At 34.8% G+C, this 25,755-nt stretch overlaps 4 protein-coding genes across 4 annotated transcripts in view; 1 reads left to right on the top strand and 3 right to left on the bottom strand.

Moving 5' to 3' along the window:
- The first annotated feature begins 456 nt into the window (after positions 1 to 456).
- Positions 457 to 14,182, top strand: LOC117116694 (complement factor B-like). Its single transcript, XM_033260794.1, has 12 exons — positions 457 to 528; positions 2,147 to 2,217; positions 2,758 to 3,146; positions 3,474 to 3,650; positions 4,629 to 4,915; positions 5,555 to 5,696; positions 5,957 to 6,083; positions 6,702 to 6,910; positions 7,322 to 7,440; positions 8,124 to 8,253; positions 9,122 to 9,322; positions 12,896 to 14,182. Exons 1-12 carry the CDS (start codon positions 457 to 459, stop codon positions 13,288 to 13,290), a joined length of 2,319 nt encoding a protein of 772 aa, XP_033116685.1. The 3' UTR covers positions 13,291 to 14,182.
- An 821-nt stretch (positions 14,183 to 15,003) lies between these two features.
- Positions 15,004 to 17,007, bottom strand: LOC117116709 (probable palmitoyltransferase ZDHHC24). Its single transcript, XM_033260812.1, has one exon. It carries the CDS (start codon positions 16,915 to 16,917, stop codon positions 16,066 to 16,068), a length of 852 nt encoding a protein of 283 aa, XP_033116703.1. The 5' UTR covers positions 16,918 to 17,007; the 3' UTR covers positions 15,004 to 16,065.
- A 1,784-nt stretch (positions 17,008 to 18,791) lies between these two features.
- On the bottom strand, positions 18,792 to 25,430 carry LOC117116707. The gene is made up of 8 exons (XM_033260810.1): positions 25,227 to 25,430; positions 24,348 to 24,462; positions 23,461 to 23,639; positions 22,826 to 22,980; positions 21,792 to 21,948; positions 21,210 to 21,545; positions 20,354 to 20,532; positions 18,792 to 19,830 (listed from the first exon to the last, which is right to left on the bottom strand). Exons 1-8 carry the CDS (start codon positions 25,291 to 25,293, stop codon positions 19,531 to 19,533), a joined length of 1,488 nt encoding a protein of 495 aa, XP_033116701.1. The 5' UTR covers positions 25,294 to 25,430; the 3' UTR covers positions 18,792 to 19,530.
- The window catches only part of LOC117116706, a 4,818-nt gene continuing 4,391 nt past the window's right edge, over positions 25,329 to 25,755 (bottom strand). Inside the window, exon 5 of the mRNA XM_033260809.1 lies at positions 25,329 to 25,334. Within this exon, the coding sequence (XP_033116700.1) occupies positions 25,329 to 25,334 (6 nt within the window). The remainder of the gene's footprint in view (positions 25,335 to 25,755) is intronic.

The following is a 25,755-nucleotide window of genomic DNA, read 5'->3' as shown; positions in this document are numbered from 1 at the left end:
CCCCCCCCCCACCACCCCGTGAAGTAGCGCACTCTGAACGTTTTAAGGACTGTTTTGAGAGGATAAAGTGACAATTGTATTAGACACATCCATGAATTCGAAAGATAGGTGTCACAGGGAGGAATTTTCACAGACTGAGGAACCACTGCCCACCTCAGCCCCACCTAATTTATGATTAGGGCACCTCTAAATGGCCGGAAATTACACTTTCATACTTAAATTTGAATATATTTTCCTTTTTTTTTTTCCTCAAAAAAAAAAATTATCTAAAATAGTCATAATCACGAAAAAGGGGCATGAAAAACCAGATCACATTCTTCTCAGCAGTCACAAGACATACTCTGAGTCAGGTGCCGACTCGATGTAGTTTAATGTCATACCCAGAAGGGCGCAGATCTGTTTTTTAAGGTTGAGGGGGAGGACATTTTGTGAGTCGGCACCTACCTCAGACTCACCATGGTTGGAGCTGAGGAGCGAAAATGTGAGGAAATAGCACCTCTAGCTAGATGGCCAGAAACAACACTTTTAGTAAAATTCATTATCACATCACCGTTACCGGTAGTCCAACTGAAGCGCCAAAAAAAAAATCTCATGGTCTTTTTTATCAGGGATTTCCTGCAACCAAAAAGATCTTATTAATGTGTGAAAACAAAGCTTAAAAACATTGTCTTTGAGTGTGTTCTTTACATACTTCAAAACCGTGATTTCACAACCACCTCAGCCCCACCATAGTTGGGGCTGAGGTGAGAAAATTTGAGGAAGCAATACCTCTAGATGGCCGGAAATCACACTTTCACGTAGTAAAATTCATCATCATCACATCACCATTAAATAGTCAAAATGGAACGCCAACAAATTTCTCATGTACTTTAAATCAGGGATCTACTTGACATCCAGGACAACTTGACCTAACTATAATTTACTATATAAGCTTTAACTATAATATTATCATCAACAAATCCCAACTTTATTTTTTGCCTTTAGCACAATTTCCTTCACATTTTAATATTATTAATATTACTATCAATTATCATCATCACCATCATCATCATCATCATCATCATCATCATCATCATCATCATCATCATCATCATCATCATCATCATCATCATCATCATCATCATCATTATCATCATCACCACCATTATTATTATTATTATTATTATTATTATTATTATTATTATTGAATTGAATTGAATTACTATTATTATTATTACTATTATTATTATTATTATTATTATTATTATTATTATTATTATTATTATTATTATTATTATTATTATTATTGCTAATAGTATGGTATTATTGAACAATAGGGCCTACTTTAAAAAAGCTTGCAACAGGGTAAAAGCCAAACTGAACCATACAGTATCACATTTCTGTATCTTAAAAGACTTGGCCTGGGATTTATGGATTTTTAATAATCACGCTTAGACATGTGTTATAATTATTGTAGGCCAGGCCTATGTAAAACGAGTACTGATGCATTTTTACGTATTTAGAAGTATTCATTTTGAGTGGTCCCAGAAAATAATTTGCATTGGCTCAAAAAAAAGGTTTAAAAATTTTACACTGTGTACAAAGGGAGGGGGGGAGCCGCGGCTCCCACGGCTCCCCCCCCACCCTGGATACGTCCCTGTTACCAGGTGTTCCGTTTTAATACATCATTAGAATCCCGTTCTTGTTTTACTGCTACCCTGTACAATATCTTGGATTTAGAACTATTGTATTTAATATCTAAAAAAATAAATACTGTATGACCATATACAGAGTTGTTTTTTGGGGGGTTTTTTTTCCAGTCAACAAAAATATACTGATCTCTCATTCGCATGTAAAAACCTTGGATATTTTTATCCATTTTTTAAGACAATATCATGAGATTTTGTTTAGCAAGTCAATAAATCTAATAAATGCTATGAATTTGGTTGGCATGATTTGAGCTGAGAAGTGAATTCACATTTTCTCCTTATTCCATTTTCAAAATGAGGATAGTTCTCCCAGACAAATGAGAGCTCCATGGACAGTATCTTTCCAACTTTCCTCTACTTACATTTGGCAATTAATCTGCCGGGAATGACTAGTCCTACTTCTCATTTTCTTTATACTAAAATTTTCACTTTTAGCACATTCTCTTCTGATTTTGAAGAAACCCTGCAATGGTCATTGTGGCCAACAAGCGTACCACCCACCATCACCACGAATTTCATTTCCTGTTGTGTAAACACCAACAACATTCTTGTCATGAGCCATGCTCTCTGGACGATTATCTTTTATGCACCAGAACTATTCGTTTATCTTCGGTTTCCATGTATCCTTATAGGCGCTATATGTTTTGGTTTTTTTTTTCATTCAAAAGAGCCCCTTGAATTTTCCAAATTCCCATAAGCAACCCCTCAATTTTCATCTATTTTCATAAGCGCCCCCTCAATTTTCCTCTGTTTTCAGAAGCGCCCCGTTTGAATACGCGCCCCTCAACCATTGCAATAAAATATCTTCAGCGCCCAGGCGCTTATTCGTGCGAGTACGGTATAATTCACAATTTGTCCCGTCTTATGCAAAATACTTGTCTTTTATTGTTTCTTTCCGATTTACTCTTTGATGTTATATAAATCACTTTCTTTCATACAATTATGAATATGGATAAGCTAGAAAAGCTTATTAGCCGCAGCTTAGAAATAAATGAATAAATGAATATATTGCCCTGTCTCTTATACACATCTAGATGTGTATAAGAGACAGTATATATATATCCCTAAGCTGTCCTGTCCTATGTAATTCGCTTGTCTTTTATTATGTTTCTCTTCACTTCAATGTTATTGATCCTGTTACATGTTTTAACGTGAATTCTCAACGTCAACACAACTTTTATTCCTTTTTATTTATAATTATATTTTTGTGTATTTCCGTGGGAGTTCCTAACATAAATCGGAATATTTTTCAACAACCAAGTTTCATTGTATTCTCAGTTGTGCGATGTAGTCAGTTACCTATACTTGAAAACGGTAGAAAGGTAGGAAATGATGTAAATGTTGGCGCAATCGTGAAGTTTTTCTGTTCATCGGGATATGGGTTGGAAGGGCCTAACCAGCGAGAATGCTTAGAAGATGGTAGATGGAGCAGGGGTGACCCAGTTTGCATACGTAAAGGTAAGCCTTGTGTCGGGTTTTTTTTTATCGACTAATGTCCCATGCTTCCGAAATTGAATTGGATTTGTTTTTCTCTTTTGCATTCGATATGTAGACCTCCATTCTGTAAATCACGAAAATGTTTATTTTGGGGGGAGGGGGAGCGGGAGGGATAACCCCCTTGACCTGCCTTCTCTCTGCGTCCCTCCTTGAGCAGCGTGTTCATAGAAGCACCCATTTCTCTTTATTATCTATGCCGCTGTACTTGGGGTTATGATATGAAAACTTCACCGAGAATGAAGAAGAAAACAATTAGACCTAAGTAGACTTGTCTATTTGATTTTCTAGGTAATCCATCTCACTGTGTACCGCTTCCGATACCAATCAACGGACAAAAATCAGGGACAAGATATGATCTGTATGATGTAGTGATATTTACATGCGAATCTGGCTACACATTGATTGGCAGCAAATTAAGACGATGTCTAGAGACCGGTTGGTCGGGTGAACGCACAACCTGCGAAGGCGAGTATTTTCATAGACATTCTAAAATTGTAACACACAACGTGCAAAGATTCAAGCGATTCAATATAAATTTGTTGCTAAACAAATGAATGTCTTGAAATGCACAACTTCATATAGAATTAAAAAATACATTAAAACATGAATACTTAGTAAAACAGTAAAATCATCGATATGTCAAATTCTCACATAAAATATTTTAAAAATGTTAAAATGTATATATCTAAAAAATTATCACCACCAGCAGTACAGTACATCATTTACCATCCCTATAATCACCTTTATAAGTATTGTTATAACTTGTACATGGGTGTAGATCATGGGGGACCTACTTGTAAGGAGGTTGGTCCCCCATTTTTCGACCGCAATTTAATTTCATACCTCAAGAAGATGCCTGAAAATTGTTTTTGTTTTTAATAATAATAATAATAATTATTATTATTATTATTATTATTATTATTATTATTATTATTATTATTATTATTATTATTATTATTATTATTAGTAGTAGTAGTAGTAGTAGTAGTAGTAGTAGTAATATTAGTGGTATCATAATAGTGGTATAATAATAATTATTAGGCCTATTATTATTATTACTTTTATTTTATTATCGTTATCATCATTATCATCAATAATGACAAGTATTAATAATTAATTTGACGCATCTTCAATTATCATAATCATTGCGTTTATATGCGCTGTATAAGGCTGACATATTATTAAAGTTAATAATACTAAGTATTATTATTATTATCGTTATCTACAACATAGTTTAGCAAATTCATTTAGCAGCAGTAAGTGATTTCTTTTGTCGAGGAAATTTTACAGCCGCCGTTGATGTCCTTGCAAACATCCTCAAATTCCGGTACTTTGATGATTTTTTAAATTGAGAAAGAGTAATCTGGAACTGTTAATGTGTGAATTAGCACGCCTTAAATGTACTGATTCACGCGACTAATAATTATCGATTATCGATTTTAGGTAGTGATGAATATAGTGATATTGAAGAAGTCAAGGACTCTTTCATCCAAAACTTTGACGCACTCAAAACTGTGACGTATACGAATCCAGAGGTAGAAGCTAGAATTGAGCAGGAGAGAGAAGCTGCGTGCAACGAAAGTGCTGGAGAAAACTGTCAAACCGGGCGTCTAATTGATTTAAACTACGAAGGGAGGCTGGAAATCTATTTCGTCTTCGATGCTTCGCAGAGTGTCGGACAGGAAAATTTCGACATTTCAATTGATTTTGCAAAAGCTGTGGTTACAAAGGTTAATAGATAATAGTCAGCATCATCATTACCGTCGTCGATACCCTCATCATTATAATTGCCATTATCAGTATTGTCATCGTTATTGTTGTCATCCTAATCATCTAGGCCTAATCGTCTAACCATCGTCGGCGACACCATCATCATAATCAGCATCGCCATCCTCATCATTATCATTATCATGATCATTAATATTATCATTTTGATAGTATAATTGATAGACTCCGGCTTGAGTATCACTCAATGGTTGAATAGTGGCGACAGGGGAGGGACTAGTCAAAGTTTGCAATTTACTTGCAAAAGGCAACATAATTCAATTGATTAAGGTAGAGGAGTAAGGGAGGGCGTTCCAGTCTTTAGCTGGGGAAAATGAATATAGGAAGCGATTTGTCTTGGCCATCGGTACCTTTAATGAGAGGGGTGGGGGGTTATGATTTCTACTAAACCTGGCTGCTGTCGCTCGTCGTCACAATTCCTATCATTATAAATATATCACCATCCATGACTATCATAATAATCGTTCAATATCACCATTGTTATTCTCTATAATCAATACAGTTTTTTACACACGCTCTAGAACATATACTATCATGTTCATGTTTTAGAAAATTAATCAATTTTCATTAAATTTTATTAACAGCTTGGAGTAGGTACCAAGGAAAAGGGTCCGCGATACGGCTTTGTTGTTTATTCGAATGATGCCGAGGTTGTGCTTCACACGACTGAGCCGGTAGATACTGTAGAGGCTGTACACGAGCGGCTTAACACTATAGAGTATGAAGGTTAGAATATAAAGCTATTAAATTCTATGTTATGTTAAATTATAGCCTACGGGTTCTTGGGACCATTTTGGACTACGAAAAGAAATTTCTTCGCTTAAGATTGAGCACAGCTTTTGAAAGGGCCCCTGTTCTTCTCCTCCTGGGTTCAAAATTTTGATATTGTATATAATTTACTTTTAATTAAAAAGTGTTCAATTAACTTTATTTAAGGCCCGGTGTTAAATTCTTTCTTGAGTTCAATTCTGCTGTATCATTTGCAGGGCGAGGAACGAATACATTTGCTGGACTGAACGCCCTCTATGTTCAGGTCATTCCGTTGTCTGTCAACAATCTGCCTCCGACAGACGCAACGCCGCAACGAGCGGTGTTTTTACTGACCGATGGTAAGAATACAACAAACGTACTTTTTGCTGGAGTGTTTGATAAGGGTGTTAAAAGGTGTTTGAGGTTGTGTGTTTCAGAATTTTGTCGTGTTTTTAAAATTTTTTTCTGAGATTTTATGGTTGCATCTGTTTTTACTTTACAACAGAAATAAATATCGTATTTTGTTACGCTACATTTACACTTTATGATTACCGTTACGCAATTACTCTGTATTAACACTACCTATCAAAAGAAAATGTGAAGATATTTTTGATATTCTTATTCTATGCTATGATTGCTTTTCTGTGATCGTATAGTATCGAAAGTGTATATTAGCAAAAGTGTGAATAAAGTTCGTCATATCATATTTGCATCTAAATCTGAATAGGTACCCACTGTGGTATGCGTCAGTGTGTGTCATCGATTTTCAAGTTATTAGGTGTTATTCATTTTATTTTTTATCTATGATTTTATTTATTTAATTATATATATATATATATAATACCACAGGACTGGCACGAAATTCAGAAAATGGTCGACTTGGACGACAAAATAAATATTTTTTAATTAACATTACTCTTTGCTTACGAACACTGTTTCCCTACTGTCTCTTATACACATCTAGATGTGTATAAGAGACAGATCAAATACCGGTGGTGCGCCTTTTGACATAGCAAACAAACTGAGGGCAGAATTTAGCGCCAAGATTCACTGTATTGGAATTAGCGAAAGTGTAAATAAAGACGAACTTGTTGAGCTTGCTTCTACTCCGACTAGAGAATATTATTTCCATCTGAAAGATTACGTTTCTCTTGAGGAATTAGCGTACGCAATTTCCAACGAAGAATATGGTAAATACGCAGTTTTAATGTTAGACATAATGTATTACAGCTTAAATGGCAACAAGGCCTGTAAACACTTCACAATATTACCTCTACAATATCTGCTCCCTGAGGAGAATTCCATGATATTGCAGCTGTATCTGCGCATTTTTTTGTTTAAACCAGGAACTCGCTAGTACTCCTGTGTGGAGAAAGACAACCGTAAGTGAAGTGCCTTGCCTATGGACACAAGTGAAATGTACAGCGAGGGATTGAACATCTGAACTCAAGGTTGAGAAGCAGAACCACAACCGACGCGCCAACCCATTCCTAGATTTCTATCACTTGTTTACCTCAAAAAATTTACATAAATATTCTATTCATGTAAAGTTAACCATGCCTTAGAGTCGAGTATTTATTCTAATGATGTTGACATTTTAGATTATTCTCCGTGTGGAATTGGTGGAAGCAACGCACAACGATCGGGTAGAATAATTGGCGGTACTGACGCCAACCCCGGGGCTTGGCCGTGGCAGGTTGCTTTCTATGACAATGAACAAGTAAGTGCAGCAATTTTCTGTCACATGGGGTAGGGTTAAACAAATGTGTGGCAATTTGTCCTTTGCTGGAAGAACTCAAGTAAGGTAAGCGCGTGTGCATTTTTCCATCCGTACGTCTTGAACTTGAAGTAGAAGGAAAGTGTGGCATGTTGTGCTCTTTCCAATTGCGAAATAGTTTAAGATATCATTAACTTATTATATTTGTTAACACTTCGGAGCTTTAAGAGAACGTACCGCATCTTCTATAGCCCCTACCAAACCTTGGAAAAAGTCCCCGATTAGCACTAGTCTTCGCCCCTCTTCCCTGCAGAAGCATGGACCTGTTCCTTTATGAATCGGTGTTTGCAGTTGAATACGGAGAGTTATTGCTGTTTAGAATGCTAGTACGTCTAAGTGTCTAAGTGTAAATGAGAGTAATTGGTAGGCACTAAAGAAATTTATATATTTCTCTAGCAGATCTCTACTATACGCTTTAACAAGTTTCCATTAAAAAAAACAAAAAAAAACCCATCAAACACAAAAATGAAGGGGTCAAAAAAAAAATAAAGAAAGTCAATCACAACACAATTAACAAATAAAACAACAGGTTCAATGAAGCTTCTTATGATAACAATCGCAAACAACATACCTGCCTGCCTGCCTGCCTGTTATTAATGGCGTGTTTGTTTTTACTTGTATTGCAGGATGATGTTTTCTGTGGCGGTACCTTAATTAGTAATGAATGGATTTTAACAGCCGCGCATTGCTTCGACCAGGACCCAGGACCTAATAGTGAAATGGGGAAAGATTGGAAAACAACGACGCCATATATGGGTATGAATATAGCATAACCATACATTTCAACAAACTTTCTTATCTAGATTCTAGTTAGCAATATTTGTATTCTACATTCAAATTGATTGAGAGGTAATTTGATTGATTGATTTGTTTGTTTGTTTGTTTGTTGGTTGGTTGGTTGATTGAGATTGCAGGTTTGATTGATTGAGATTGGGTGGTTGATTGAATTATTGAGATTTGTTGGTCTGTTAATTGATTGAGATTAATTTATTAATTAATAAGGATTGGTCACTTGGTTAGTTGGTTGGTTGATCATGATTGACTGATTTATTGATTGTTTTATTGATTAAGATTAGTTAGTTGATTGATTAATCGAATTGGTTGGTTGATTGAGTGATTGATTGATTGATTGAGGTGTTTAGACTGGCTGAATGATTGACGGAGATTTGTTTATTTATTGATTAATCGGTTGGTTGGTTGATTGACTGAGAGATTGTTTAGTTATTGGTTAATTGGTTGTTGTTTGATTGGTTGTTTGATTGATTGATAATATGTAATTTTTAGGTATCTAGTGTGGGGGTGTTTTTTTTTAAATGGTCTTCACATCTACATCCCACTTCAGATCGCCACCAAAATAAAAAGGAACCTTCCATTCAATATCAGAAATCATCTCTGAAAATCTGACGCATGTAAACCTAAAACTGTAGACAGGAGGCTGCTAACAACAAACAAAAACACACACACAAAATCCGATGAAAATAACCTCCTTGCGGAGTAATAATAATGATGGTGATAATAATGATGTTGATATTGACTATGATAATGAGGAAGATGATATAAATGGTTATTAATAGCAGGCATAGGCCTAATACAATCTGTTAGTGAATACTTTTTTTTTTTAAAGGATTGACAGACCGAGAAAAAGATAAAAAATCGTCAAATACTTCCAGAATTATAGACTTGATAACGCACTCACTTTACAACAACAAAGAATCCCCCAATTATGACTATGACGTTGCCTTGGCTAAGATAGAACCGATTAGACTTCATCCACAAGTAAGAACCGTATGTTTGCCCGGTGTGACTGATACAAATCTAGAAGAAGGTATGTTTGTTTGTTGTTGTTCCTTAGATTCTGTACAATCTCACCAACGCGGCGGAAGCGGGGGCGGGGGCCCCAGCGGCCCATTCTACCGGGGGCCTGGTCCCCCCTCACTTTGTGACTTTTCCCAACACCAGTGAACCATTTTACGAACGCTGCAATATTATTATTATTATTATTATTATTATTATTATTATTAATATTAATATTATTAATATTATTAATATTATTAATATTATTAATATTATTAATATTAATAATATTATTAATATTATTAATATTATTATTATTATTATTATTATTATTATTAATATTAATATTATTAATATTAATATTATTAATTATTATTAATTATTATTATTATTATTAGGCCTATTATTATTTTTATTAATAGGCCTATTATTATTATTTGGTGCTTACACCTTGTTCATTTGCGCATTATAAATTGACCTATTATTATTATTATTATTATTATTATTATTAAATGTGATTATGTTACGCTAGTTTTAAGGTTTACTGTAAGCCAATCAGTTACACTTACTATACATCTTCGTGGTTAGCATAAAGAGAACTAGAACGTCGCTCCATTAAGAGTATCTACACCTCCCCCCATATGCCTAAATACAGAATTCACGAATGCAGGCGATATTTTCTTCATGCTCGAGGGTGGGTTTCAAGAAAACTTTACAGACACACGTATACAGACGTCAATCAACATTGGTTGCTCAACTCAAAAAGGGAACTTGTAATGTTCGTTAGAAAATGAAAAAAAAAAATCTATATTTTATAATATTTTTTTTTTTCATTTTCTAACGAACATTACAAGTTCCCTTTTTGAGTTGAGCAACCAATGTTGATTGACGTCTGTATACGTGTGTCTGTAAAGTTTTCTTGAAACCCACCCTCGAGCATGAAGAAAATATCGCCTGCATTCGTGAATTCTGTATTTAGGCATATGGGGGGAGGTGTAGATACTCTTAATGGAGCGACGTTCTAGTTCTCTTTATGCTAACCACGAAGATGTATAGTAAGTGTAACTGATTGGCTTACAGCAAACCTTAAAACTAGCGTAACATAATCACATTTAAACTCCATCTAATTTAACGAAAACAATAAGATACTTAATTAGGCCATTTTCTAAATTTCTCTGAAGGTTGACTACATAATTTACAGTACACTTAATGTGTTATAGGTTGTAAAAACTGTATTGAGTAAAAGAAAAAAATCTTTCGAATACAAAATCTTTCGCTTGACATTAGGAATTAATCATTTGTGAAACAAAATGATAGGCTATGTCAAGTGTTATATTGAACAGTGGCAGATTCAATGGGGAACCCAGTCAGCAAGGGACCAAGGGCTAGATGTGTATAAGAGGGGGGTGTTAATTGTTAATTTTTTTTTTTTAATGGAGATATAAGAAAAATTTTATATTCAAATTTTAAGTCTAAGAATGTAAATTCCGGCCATCTTGAGGTGCCATAATCACAAATTTCCTTACCCCAACCACGATGAAGTAACCAGTGGCGGATTCAAGGGGACCCAGCAGGCCCGCCCCTACCCCCCTAAATTGTTCAATAAAAATGGAGATATAAAGATAATTATATTAAAATTTTATGTCTGGGAGTGCAATTTCCGGCCATCTAGAGGTGCCATAATCACAAATTTTCGGCCACTAAATTACAACAAATATGAAATCATATTACAGTAGCTTGATGCCTATAAAATAACTTATAAAATTCACGAAACTTCGTAAAATATCCGTAGCTTAATATTCCAAAAATTGATTGCCTAGACAGTGAAAGCTTATCAAGAGGCTTCCAAACTTTGCTTTGCAAACGCACCACAAAGATCGGTACAAAAAGGCAAAATCGATCACAAAGACAAAAAAGAAGAAACTTTTTCTTTTTTCCCACTTTCATTATCTTCAGCTGCCTTGTTTCCTTTTTTAAACTACAACACCTCAAGAATAGCATCTTAAATACCGTAAATGCTGGAATAAGCACCGCAACAAACCTGATTTTTTTTTCTTTTTTGCTAAGCGTCACTCTCGAAAGAGTATATTATTGCACTCTGTCAGAGAAATGCTCGGTTGTCTGTGAATGAGCTGCTCTCGGCGAAAAGTCTGTCAACAGAACAGGTCAAAGTCAGTCGAAAACAATATAATGATTTTACAATTTCAAAACTTGGCGAATTGGCTGTCGGCGAAATGTCTTCTCGGCGAAATATCCTGCGGGAAAAAACACGTGCCGGTGAAATGTCAGTCAACGAATTTGCATTCGAAAACTTCCCGTCACGAAAGGGGTACCCACCCCGCAGCAACACTTAAGCATGTGAACCCAATGACCAGTGATAACAAAGCGCTTCATAACCTAAAAGAATGGAGCTTCATATATATTCAGTAATATACAAGTACAAGTTAACCGAGGATGTTGCATGATTGGAACTATCTCCCGACGCGAAGTGTAGGGAGCTAGTGTCAATCTTCCAACAACGAGGGAAGTCGAATTCGCTGATTTACCAAAATAAAATCATTTTTGTATTTGTTTTACTATATCTCAATAAATACTAAAGAGCATACCATCCGTCTACATTAGCCATTTTCATCTGAGGTTAGGTTAGAATTATGCAGTCTGCATTCAGTTCACGTAGGCAGCCGTGCGGTAGTCGATGTTGGTTAGTACCAGCCCCGCCAAGAGGGGAAACTGTAACAGGAGAAAAAGGTTGATGTGGTCCCCAGTTATGAGTGCGAAGCGCGAGCAGATTGTACCGGAGGCGCAAACAATTGTTTTTGGTGGTTGGGGTGGGGGGGGGGGGGTGGGGCCCTGTCAATAATAGGAGCCCATTATTAGGGAACCCATGCCACTATTGAATGCCCATGATAGTAATTTTATTTTTGAAAAAATATTGAAAAAATAATGCTATCTGCAATTTCTGTGGTTCCCCTGGTAAGCTTGGACCCCGGGATCTTGAAACCCCCCCCCCATTCCACCTTTCGGTGGCACTGGTTAGTACATTTTCCCCACGTACGCTTAGACTTGGCACGGCGTGTGCAGAGAAGAAGTATACCACCGCACTCCTTACCGGGTGGAATTGTTTAATTCATTTATGTTGTTATTACCGAATATATAGGCTATTTGAGGTGTAGTAACAACAAATAACTAATGATACAGAAAGCGATGCAATGACGGGCGCAAAATGGATCATTTTCAGTGACGATTTGCTAGCTGCCACCTAAAAATAGCGTCGTGTCGTCAAGCGCTTACACACAGAGCGAAGATAGATTTGTTGTTCGATCGTCGTAAGACGCACCGTCGTGATAAATATATTAAATATGAAATGGTCAGTTATTATGTCCAGTTCTCGGTGTTCTCGGGGAAGCCAACAAAATAATACTTTCCCATACACACTTATGTCAGCACACTTTGTCTCTCCTCATCTGTGGACCATATATTTGGAGGCAATTTTGTTATTGAGGTATAGTAATACATTACGGAAACAACAATATTATATTAAATCGCATATGAAATACTGGTAAGGATTTGATGCACTAAATACTTGAATTTCTTCTAATTTAAGAGTATTCATTAGAAGGGAAGCTCAACAAAATTGAATATGTCACAGTGACAGGCTGGGGAAGATTGGGGTTTAAAAAGGAGAAGGCAACTAAGCTTCAGCAATTAGACCTCCCACTTGGAATATATGACAAATGTAGAGAATCGTTAGACGGAGCAGGAGATGAATTTACCCATCGAATGTTCTGTGCTGGAGGAGAGGCGGGCAAGGATTCATGCTCAGGAGATTCAGGAGGACCAGTTGTCCAAAAAAGAACAAACAATGGTGAAGAAAGGTACGAAGTTGTAGGAATAGTTAGTTGGGGACAAGCAGATTGTGGTCAGGAGGGCGAATATGGGTTTTATACACACGTACCAAGGTTACTTGATTGGATTAAAAAAAAGACTGGACTGCAATAAACCAATACGCATTGCATGTTTAGGCCTACGTACCTAATTATATTTCATTTAGAAAGACCTTGTAAAAGTTACAAGAACAGGACCATACAGGTGATTGAACCACACAAATGATTGAACCATATTATTATAGTACTGTGCTGCATTATCATGCAGTATGCCTACCGTATTTGAAACGGAGAATAGAAGCAAACCGGATCTACATTAAAGTTAGTGTAGTGATTAGTAATTAGGCTAAAACTAAAGCGAAAATACGGCGAATATATTTCACTTATATGTCTATTTTGACCGATAGAAAATCCTGATTCGCATACAGAATACTTGACTTACCATAAACCTCCATACATAAAGCATAAGGGAACTCTTTCAATAATAATTATTTATAAATATGGAAAATGTGTCTTAAAATATTATGATCGTTGTTTTCATGGCTTTTACAAATATGGCCTTTCATGCGTGTTTGACGTTTGTGAAAACTGGAATACATCCGTACTGCGAATATGGTAAATGGCAATTTAGGCCAAATAAAAAAAAAGGACTGGTTTCTCAGGACCTAGCGCATCTTGGTAAAAGTGAAAGTAGTAGCTGTTTCCCATTGCCATCTCGGAGTAAAAAAAAAAGTGTCCTCACTCTCCATATTTCAGAATATTATGACGAGAAACTACCTTTTTGTTTTACTTGGCCTTATATAACTTCATGGAACAACTGATCAGCAAAGATGTATCATTAGGAAATTACTGATTTCATATTGGATGTATTTTTTCCATTGAAGTATATAGTAACCTTTATATGGCTATAATAGTCTGCATATCTAATTTGGTTATTCACCCCAAAATTATCAAAATCATTATTGAATTATTTCATGTAGTTTAAATAAAAGAGGAAATTGTGCATATTCTCGATCTTATGTGTCTCTTGTTACCGTACTATATAAACCTTTTTACATTCAAAGAGTGAGCACAAGTCTGAAATATCTGTTTATGACTATATTCACATCCGTGCCAAGACTTTTTTATACTTTGTTTCGCGAACTTATTTTTTTAAAGATCGTTAGAGGAGGGGGAAAAATAAATAGGCCTTATTGTTTTCTTATTAGCCAAGAATTTTTTATACTTTGTTTCGCGAGCTTATTTTTTTAAAGATCGTTAGAGGAGGGGGGGGGGGGAGAGAAATAAATAGGCCTTGGAATTTTGTTTTCTTGTTTCGCCAAAAACATCCAGGCAGAGGAGAAAATAAAAATAAAATTTTATTGGTGAATGTAAACAGTAACAATGGGATGGTTAAATGCTTTAAATTTATTTAGGAAGAAATATACATGTCTTGTTTTTGGAGATTTCAAGACAGCAGTGGGCATAACAAAAATAGAGAAAAATGGAAAATATTAGTGTTTACCATGGCAAGCAGCAAACCTAATTTGAATAGATATGTATATGTGTATGCTATATATGTATGTATGTATATATATACAGTATATAATTTTATATGTATAGTATGTGTGGGTGTGTGTGTGTGAACCTGTAACTGATAAGACTACTCTAGTGTTGTCAAAAAGTTGGTCCACTCTTGCTGTTGGAACTTAAATTTACATTTTAGGTTTTGCTTATAAATTCTCTATCTCAATCAAGATTCGGACAAGCTGCCATCGTATTCCAGACAAACCATATTGCATTATAACACATTAAAACAGGCAGACATTTTATATTCCACAGACAAGCATAAGCAAGACAATTTACTTTGGTCTTTAAATACAAACAAAAAATGTATTCAGAAAAGCAGTATCGATTTCATTTATTTCATAACAAAAGTGGCAACATTCTCTTTTATGAAAATTATATCCAAGTACAGGTGTTTGTTAAGCACGTAGAATTATGAACTGAACAACATAATTATCTTTACTATACAGTGTCTAATTTAGGTTTTTTAATTTGTTTTTTTAATAAAATTATTAAATAATATGAATAGAGTACTGTGCTTGAAAATGAATTATTTGATACCTCTTAGGTCCAAAAATTAATCAAGTAACTTCTCAGAACCAGTAAAAATAAAAGATGGGTCTTGCACCTCATCTGAGGGATAAAGAACGGCAAAATGAGCACACTTTTTGGCCCTTTTATTTTATCTGTTTAACCAACCAATTTGATTAGTTTATGAATGGCATTTTCTTTTTTACTATTTAAAGTATCTTTCAAGAATATGTCAATTAGCACCATCTAAGATACAATAGTGTTTTAAATGGTTTTTAAAATTAAACAATGGGGATGGAGCTATTTTTCACCGCTAGGGGTGCTACAAGCCCTCCCACCACTCTTGTGCCGCTAATTCTCAGAATTGCATAAGTGTCTACAGAAAGAAGTAAGTAATCACTACTTTTACGTTAATTTGGATCTTACACATTGATTTTCAAATTACTGAAAATCTTTATAATAAACATCTTTTCTATCAAATTGTATCCACATTTAACATACTGTACACAATAGAATGCATTTTCCGTAGCTTTAAATAATTAATATTACATGGTTTAACATCGAAATTGCATTTTGATAAATCTAGGTTTTCTGTACCAAAAATATCAATTTTAAATAGAAAACTATCAAACTTTGGTTAGAATAAAAAACATTAAACAGTAAATTTTATCCAGTAATGCAATAATAATAATATTCCCTACTATTCTCATTCATCATTATTACACTATAAAACAATAACATACAGTACACAGTGTAAATCTGAGTAATATTTGCACAGAAAACATTTTGAAGGTGGGTACAATCCATATACTCTTTACATATCCTTAACATTCTCAATTTTATCGTTTTTCTTCATATACTTAATCCCATTACATGGCAATGGGGATGAGATTGTTGGGAATAGCCAAACAAGGTACCAGCGTTTTCCAAAGACTTGAATAAAATTTTGCTTCCAGCCAACATCGTAATCTTTTATTCCATGTCGCCACTCATAAGTGACCTGCCCTCGGTATATTAGCCAAGTGTGAAAAACCAACAAGGTAAAGAACATCAAACATGATAATATACATGTACCACACTGAAATGATATGAAGAACGACATTGATTCTGTTACACCAAATATCCAGCCCAAGATAGGGGCAATCATCGCTAGGCCGGTCTTCAAGCTAAACCCACCAAGAAGGTTCAGGGCATAGTCAATATTCATAAAATTAGCGTACAACGACCCAACAGCTAGGTAGAAAACGGTCATCATGTAATAACGATGGTTACGTATTCCGACACACTTGCCGATGAAGATACAATGATGTTCCCGTTTCAAGACGCATTTCTCGCACATAAAACAGTGCACCGCTCTCGGTGGCGAGTTCTGCATACAGGTGGGGCAGTACCTCCATTCGGGCTGGAGTACGGCAGGTAGGATCTCAGCTCCAGTGGAAGAGTCCACAATGATTGCTAGGATCATGTTTCCGAGTGTGTTGAACAACAGGTAGAATCCGAAACAAACATGAAGATACATTGCAAGACTTGGAGTAGGGTAAACCTGAGGAAGAATGATAAACAATTCAAAATAAACCTCAACAAAAAGCTCTGTCATCACAAATAATACTGCAAGGCGGTCAGTTTTTCGACGAGGGAATATATTTTTCCACTTTCTTTTCTCCATTTTCGGAAATATTTGAATTAAAGTCGTTTTTGCTCAGAGAAAATGACGAAGCACCTATTCTTAAATTCTGCTTTGACATCTGACCTTTTTCATTATTTGAAATTGGTTGTTCGTATATTAATATCTCGCCAAGCAAATGCTAAAATGTGAGGGCAGCAGTCAAGAACAAGGAAAATACTGTATCATCATCGTGTCGCTCAACCACTAGGCCTAAAGGCCTGTTTATACTTCAACGAACGATAACGATAAAAAAAAAAAAAAAAACTTAGCTAAAAAGCAATTGTTCATATAGAAAATAAAAGAAATAAGAGAAGTTTTTACACTAGAACGATTCGATAACGATTTATCAGTTATGCGATAACAACATATTTTGACAAATCAAATCAGAGGACGTCATAATCATGGAAAAACATTAAAATCGTCGTAGTACCAACGATTTTATCGTTTGTCCATGATTATGACGTCATCTGATTTGATTTGTTAAATCAATTTATTATTGCATACACGATAAATCGTTATAAAATCGTCCTAGTCTATATGAACAATCGCTTTTTAGCATTTTTATCGTTTTCGTTATCGTTGAAGTGTAAACAGGCCTTAAATTATTATTTTTTTTTAATGGAAATGTAATTTCCAGGTTCATAACAAAGATGGAATACATAGGCCAGCTAATATATAAAATATCTACCAAAGAAAACCATATCCCGCTGCGTATATGTTAATGACAAAATAAATCAAATGAAAATAAGTAGGGCCGCCTAGGCATAAATTATAGAGGCACAAAGCACAGGCCTATAGTCCCGCTATTCGTCGCTGCATCAAAAAGAGTCAACTGATCAATAGATTAACATTATTTTTAATAGGCCTAATGAATAAGAAGTATCCGCACTAATACTAATTCATATTTTGCGAGTGAAACCAAGTAATTTTAACTGGTAAAGTTAATATTCGTTGGGTGAAGCACAGCTATGCTCGAAGTTGTTTTAAATTTTTTTAAAAATGCAGTGCTGCATTACCGGTAATGCCAATTTATCTCTCCAGGCCAGTTATGAGAGTAAAAATAGACTTGTGAGTAGTATAATAATAACAATAATATTAATAATAATAATAATAATAATAATAATAATAATATTAATGATAATGATGAGGATAATGATAATAACAATAATAACAATAACAATAGGTGTCTGTACCCCTTCCCCATGAGGCGGATCTTTTTATAAAGAGCTCAATATGTATGTATATGTATATGTATGTATGCATGTATGTATATAGTCTCTACAACAATGCTGTGGGAAACAATGGCTGGATCTCAGTAGAGATACAAAAATGATAAGCAACAGCTAAAAAGTAAACGTAAGTAAACAGCCAGAAATAGAACCAGAGTTTTCTGACAACACTAGTCCTTCCTCAGTGGCGAGTGATATATATATATATAGTTTTAATTCACGTAGAAATGGTAGGGACTTTTTAATGTCCTCTAATCTAACGTGGCAATAGTTGTTGCATTTCTAGCTGGTACATTCCTTGGAGTCCAATTTTCATTTGTAGAGGTCTGCAGCCAACTGCATATGGCCGGCTTTTATCAAAATAGTCATTCAACAATCCACTGTACCATTGACGCTATATTATTCCTAGCCTTGGATTGGAGGTGAGGTGGGGGGGGGGGGTAATAAAGTTCTCGTGAATTATAATTTGATGACGTCAGCCGCACAGACCAACACGGACGCACATGCATATATATTTTACAGCATAGGAACCAATGATGATGATGATGTTAATGATGATGATGATTATGATGATGATGAGGATGATGAGAATGATAATATGAAGATAACGATAATAAATAAACCACCTAAAATACATGACTATTTCGTTTTAATAATAATTTAAAAAAAACCAACAACTCAGTCATAATTTATTAAATATACTACTGATTATACCTACTTAGGCTTATGTACATCGGCGTTCCAAATAGGAGGCGAAGAAGATCATTATTCAAAAGTGTGCATTATCATATCATTACCAAGAAAGAATTTGTAATTTGATAACTTTCAAAATATGAATCAGATTGTCAGTATATTATGATTAAGCTAACATATTATAAAAGCAGCATTTAACTAGGCCTGCATCTAATACTGTATGAACTTCCAAAATCTCTTGCAGGCCTATTAATAATGCAAGTGCGTTTTTTGAGTATGTTTAGTGTTATAACGCTTATTTAACACCAAAATAACTCCAAAATATAGGTCTAAGCATACGAATGTTAAAAACTAAAATTTGATACTGTACTTTCTAAACTAAAATAATGCTACAATAAGAAGTACATACTGTTCTAAAGTAGGCCTACATTGGCCTACATTGCATAGATAGTAAGAAAAATGTGGCAGTTCTAATCTACATGTAAATCACTGTAGTCAATATCCAATTCTTAGTAAAATGTAAAAATCCTGAACCCTTTATCTTGTGATTTGCTTTGATACAGTGCGGTAGTTAAATTTTAAAATTTTGTGGTAAAACGGGGAACGTGCCCTCGTGTCCCCCCAACCCCACCCTTACTGGATCCGCTCCTGACGTGGAAATAGAATTTTAAAGGTCGAGGCCCGATATTTATTAGAAGCCATTTGTTACATAACTAAAATCCTCAGCAACAGGCCATTGATCCGTTAGTCTTTCATTATTTTCATTGGGATCTTTTAAATCGCTTGAATCATCGCAGCAGCTGCCTTCTGAATGCTTGTCCTGGTCAATGGCGTCATTGGAGTCGCTAATACATTCGCTCGTTGCTAAAGCTGAAGATGAATGAGGTAACATCAATACATCGTTTACAGCTGTGTCTTGCAAACTTTGGTTTAGCCGTCTGGGTAACTCATCAAAAATTTCAGTTTCAGTTTGTGGCGGACTCGGGGCTTCCTGTTTAAGATATTTCCGAAATATTAAAATGCGGGCTATGTTGTTGATTAATTAATATTTTAAAATATTTTTATATAGGCCTATTATTTTATTTATTTATTCAGATTCGGTAACAATATAAAGTAGAAAAATATAGTAAATGTCGTCAATGAGACTTAATTAGGTGAAGTTCCATCTGTACAAAGTCCAGGTCTCCCTAAACATGAAAAGTACACGTACGGGTGAAAAAACATCAAATGCGACAATGACAGCAACAAGACTAAGAGGAACTATTGAAAACATCAATAAACAGTGTTTGTCCAGTAAAGAATTTTAAAATTTTAAAATTAAGAGGTGAAATACATACGGTACAGTTTAGAATTGTGAATATTTATAGCTGATAGGATTATTATTAGTCGTTTCTCAGAAGCTGACGCAGGAAACGTAAACCACTGTTTTTAATAACTTGCATTTCTAATTATGAAATGGTATCAGAGATACCATACCATGGAGATACCAAGTATGCCTATAATAGGCTACTTACTAAATGCATGAATCTCCATTCTATCTTGGGATTGCCGTGTAGTTTAGATCGTTTATAGAATATAACTGTGATCAAGATGAACATGAAACAGAGTCCAATAACACACAATATGATGATTAATACGGTCGCAGTGTGAATCTTCTTGTAACTAGATTCATCATCCAAACTCGCAACAGTATCTGAAAGAGGTAAAACAGATTGTGGAGAACAGTTTGATACAATAATTATAGAGATGACTTGCGTAAACTATTTAAATTCTATGTCATTGATGTCACCAATTTTATTGTACAGGCACATTTTTACACACATAGGCCGACAGTAGGCATACAGCAGACCTATCAGCCCCACACTCCTCACATACCACGCCACACGCACACCAGACCAGTGGTGGATTTAGGAGTATACGTAGCGATCGTGGCGCATTTGCGAGAGGCCAAATCATTAGTGTGTGCACGCTTAAGCTTGGTTTCCATACAATCGCTACATGCTATCACCGACCACGTTTGGTGATGCTGATTGGTCGGTCGAATTGGGGAGCCTTTTCGATTGCGTCAGGGACTGCTACGCTGTACAACGACTGCGAAAACATTTAGCGACAGAGTAGTAATTTTAAGGAAACCATCCACAGTTAAAGCATAAACCAATCAATTAGTCAATTAGGATCCCACTGGGAATATAGGACTGCCGTAAGGTCTTTAGTGACATCATGAACTGTCTTTTAAAAATCATTTATTAATTTTCTGCATATATAGTTGAAATATTTGTACATGAATTTACTCAAGTAAATATGAATGAATGAATAAATTAATCAATGATCATACTATGAGCCTGGTTAGTAATCGCATAGTAGTCCTACCTTCTTCGTATTCATCATATTGATTTGTTTGACTACAGACAGATCTAGCAACGAACTCCTCTGTACCAATGAACTCTCTGCCATCGGGCGATACGTTCACCGCTGCGATGCCAATTTTAAGTCGGTAAACCTGGCCAGTTGTGCATCTTGCGTTTAAGTCAAACCAAGTTGAGGTGACAGACAGTTTTGAACTCCATGATGTGTCGGTAAATTTGTAGCGGACATAGTACTTACTGATTGGTCCATTCCGTTGGGTTGGGGGCAGCCATGTAACGTGGATAGATGTCAAATTAGTGAAAGTTGTATGTATTTTGAGGTTTTTCGGTGATCCAGGATCTGTAATGCGATTTAATTTAATCAGTTGGATAAATACACATAATAAATCGATACCATACATCGTGTACCAAAAAATGTATGTAGTACAGGTACCGTATTCGCTTTAAGTCTATAAATATTATGAAGCAATGCTACTCGTTATACAGACCCATAAATAGGCCTACATCGATTTTCATTTTCACTGCCTTTTATTTTATCGCAGTATTTTAACATAAAATAATATTATTATATTATAACACTTCTTACACGTCATATCCGTGGTTGTTAATATTTTTGTTGACCACGGGCTCCATCCTGCTGACTGGTTCTCGTAGGTTACAAATTTTGACGCAACTTGAAGTTCATACTCTGTAAATGCATCCACATTATGTAACTCGAACTTCCTTCTCTGTAGATCTCGTATCTAAAAATAGAATTTGAAGAATGAACGAATAAATGAATGCATCCACATTATGTAACTCGAACTTCCTTCTCTGTAGATGTCGTATCTAAAAATAGAATTTGAAGAATGAACGAATAAATGATATTTAGCTTTTATATTGCCAGAATCTCGTCCATAAACGTACAAGCACAAAAACACACTTAACAATAAGGAAAGCACAAATATTTCGACAGCATTCAGTTTGATGGCATAGAGAGGAATTGTTTGAATTTAAAAAAATGAAAGAATCTATTGAAGTCCTTCGTGCCCAGGTGTCAAAACTCAATAGGAACACCTAATACAACCTGACGTCTACGACGATCTCCTGAGATGTGACTGCCCCTCTCTTCACAAAATGGTCACCTTGTGTAGATTAATCAGTTCATTGACCGAAGCTGTCGTGATGACACTTTTCTACTACTATTCAGTGGCGGATTCAGGATTTAGAAATAGAGGATGACTTTCACAGATGAAGAGTTTTCTAGTCAACCTCAGCGCCACGGGTAGGGGCTGAGGTAAGGAAAGGCATGATAATAGCACCAGATGGCCGAAAATGGCACTCTCAGACATAAAATTTAATACTATTTTACTTTTTTTCTCCCTTTTTTAAAAATAATTTTGTAAAATTTAGGGGGCTCTGGCCGGCTGCCACCCTTCCCCACCCCCATGAATCCGCCACTGCTATCATTAATTTACTACCGTAGTAAACAGTCTTACAGACAAAATTGTAATCTTAATCTAATCATATGTCATAATCAAAATTATAATAATCATACCGTAATTATAGTCCTAATTGTAATAATAGGCCTAATCATAAATGATGATGGTAATAATTGTAACGAAAGTGTTTTACTTTTACCTCTGTCCAATAAACGACTGTGGGGTCTCTGTACCGAAGTTTGTAGATCAACAGGTCTTCGTAGAGGGCAACTCCTTTCGACTTGCGCCAAGAAATGTCCATATAATCATGATATTTACGGTTCACATGTAAACCAGAAGGAGGTAGTGGTATTGCTGGGAACAAAACGTGAAGAAAAAGAGTTTGGTTCAGTCATATCATACAAAGAATATGTCTATGCGCGAGCCTTTGTGGAAGGGATTGGAGGAGCACTGGGAGGGGTTGTTTGTGAAAAAGATGCTGATACGACGTTGGGATTGGAAAAGATGCGTATCTTCTATATACAATCCTTGGATTATATATTTGTCATAGACCATCGAGTTTTTGTGACTGGTGGTATGACACTTACTTTCAGAGATAATTCAATCTCACCCTTGGCCATTTTTGCAAACAATTAATAAGAAACGTTTTCGATGATTTTTCATCATTGAATCCTGCTTTTTTCTTTAGCACTGTTTCTACATTTATTTCTATGCATATACCACAGTGCTACCCAGCAAAATGATTCAAATGTTAGTTTCATTAGATATGGTAAAATAGGTCTATATTGAGTACTAAATTTCCTTTATGAACACTCACAAAGAAAAGCTGTTTACCTTGTTGCTTAGGATAATATTCAATTGATGAATAAATGCTTGAGCCAAAGCGGTTGGTTGCATTAAGAGTGATGCGTTGTTTACTAATACTACCATAGTCTTTATTGCGGAATTTCACCAGCAGAGTCCTTCCGTCAACAAAAATGTTGCTTTTTTTAATTACTGTCGGTGGTTGAAGCCTTAAGAAATCAATTAAAATATTCCCATTATGACATTTAAAAAAAAAAAACCCTCTACATATATAGTAACCTAGATTTTATCATATTAGCGTGATAGTCAGGCAGTAGGCCACCAGAAGAAGATTGAAGCTAAAAGAGGGTGGTATGAATTATGTTCCATTATTTCTAACTTGGCAACATGTTTTCTTTTATGACTACTATTTTTATTTATGTTCGTCTATATTTCTTTCAGTCTCTTCCACACGAGAGCCAAGACATTTGTGAAAATGTCCTGTTTGCCCTCCATAATAGTCACTATATTTACTACGGTAATTAGTGTGCAATGATTACGATGACGACACTACTACTGCTGCTGCTGCTGCTACTGCTACTACTGCTACCACTACTACTACTACTACTACTACTACTACTACTACTACTACTACTGCTACCACTACTACTACTACTACTACTACTACTACCTAGTAATAATAGTTAATAAATAATTGATTATGAAGATAATAATAAATATAGTAATAATAATAAATAATAACAATAATAATAATAATAATAATAATAAATAATAATAATAATAATAATAATAATAATAATAATAATAATAATAATAATAATAATAATAATAATAATAATAATAATAATAATAGTATACAATAATGATATATAGATTCACCGGCGATAGACAGCAATTTATTATAATAGTGAACTTACAGTACTTTCTGAGTGACTTGATATTCATTATCTTGACCATTAGGACCTAACTCCCAAGAACACTCGTATTTTTGAATTGTTGATGACAAGCAGCCTAAGGCATGGATTTCAGGTACTGAAAATGATTAAAGATGTTATGTGTAAATGTACGTAGAATATTGTTTACAAATTGAATGATTTATAATAACATTAACAATATAATAACCTAGTCAATATCAATTTGATATATTATATACATATATATATATATTATATATATATATATAAGTATATATACGGCTATATACTACCATAGGGGGAAACGATAACAATGGAAAGGGTTAGAAATAATATGTGTCTATTATACTTTACATGAACATGTATTTGATGGAAATAGCAATATAAATAGATATAAAAATGATCATGATGATGATGATAATAATAATAATAATAATAATAATAATATTAAAAATATGTATAACGTCTATCATAGCCCATTCATTATCATAGGCATGATACAATGTGTCTATTGTACTTTACATGAGCATGTATTTGATGGAAATAACAATATCAATAAATATAAAAATGATGATAATGATGATGATAATAACGAAAATATTATTATTATTAATAATAATAATAATAATAATAATAATAATAATAATAATAATAATAATAATAATAATAATAATAATAATATGTATAACGTCTATCATTGCCCATTATCATAGGCATGATCCAATGTGTCTATTATACTTTACATGAACACAATCCATGCAGGTCAATTAACGTGTCCCAACAGTGTATTCAAAAGAAGCTACTCCAAGAAGTAATCAACCCTAAAATATTAAACATCAGTTCGAATAAGGGGATACCTCCCTGCTTTCATTACCTACTTACCATTAAACTGGGCATTAGATAAAATGACAGGAAAGACCAGAAACAGCAGCCACACTTTTGTGAACATCGTAGTCTGATAAAACGTTATTTTGAGCTATAACTTCACCTCTGCAGATATAACATGACGATGAGATGAAAATGGACATCGAAGACGCAATCGATGACTCCGCTTCGAGCTGTACACATCTTAATATACAAACTAGAATCCCCATTCAAAAGATAATCAAGTATGAAATACAATGATATCCGTGTCCATTTAACAATGACAAACATATCGATCGACACGGTTCAGTGAACACGCTTCGCTATTGATTACCCATAATTATATATAAGTAATAATTCTTAATTCCGGTATTTGAAACGGTGGTACTACACCATCTAAACGAAGTACGTAACATGCGCAAATGAAGTATAAATATACCTTACGCGTGACAATGAATCAATTTTTTTTTGGATTTGTAGTTGGGCATTTCGTACAAGTGGAGGTTCGCGCTCGTATATAATTGTGCTTTGGTGGTTTGCCCTCATA

The sequence above is a fragment of the Anneissia japonica genome, unplaced genomic scaffold (genome assembly GCF_011630105.1).
Source record: "Anneissia japonica isolate Jap-2015-1 unplaced genomic scaffold, ASM1163010v1 scaffold2284_len378405_cov197, whole genome shotgun sequence".
In the NCBI taxonomy this organism is placed as follows: domain Eukaryota; kingdom Metazoa; phylum Echinodermata; class Crinoidea; order Comatulida; family Comatulidae; genus Anneissia; species Anneissia japonica.
This window is presented reverse-complemented; position numbering and strand designations above follow the sequence as displayed.

Coding starts and splice junctions, on each gene's coding strand:
- LOC117116707 (XM_033260810.1), bottom strand. CDS start 25,293: ATGTTCACAAAAGTGTGGCTGCTGTTTCTGGTCTTTCCTGTCATTTTA. Junction 23,640..24,347: donor CAAGTCACTCAGAAAGTACT/GTAAGTTCACTA, acceptor TGATTTCTTAAG/GCTTCAACCACCGACAGTAA. Junction 20,533..21,209: donor ATATGATGAATACGAAGAAG/GTAGGACTACTA, acceptor TACCTCTTTCAG/ATACTGTTGCGAGTTTGGAT.
- LOC117116694 (XM_033260794.1), top strand. CDS start 457: ATGGTTGGAGCTGAGGAGCGAAAATGTGAGGAAATAGCACCTCTAGCT. Junction 3,651..4,628: donor TGAACGCACAACCTGCGAAG/GCGAGTATTTTC, acceptor TATCGATTTTAG/GTAGTGATGAATATAGTGAT. Junction 6,911..7,321: donor AATTTCCAACGAAGAATATG/GTAAATACGCAG, acceptor TTGACATTTTAG/ATTATTCTCCGTGTGGAATT.
- LOC117116709 (XM_033260812.1), bottom strand. CDS start 16,917: ATGGAGAAAAGAAAGTGGAAAAATATATTCCCTCGTCGAAAAACTGAC.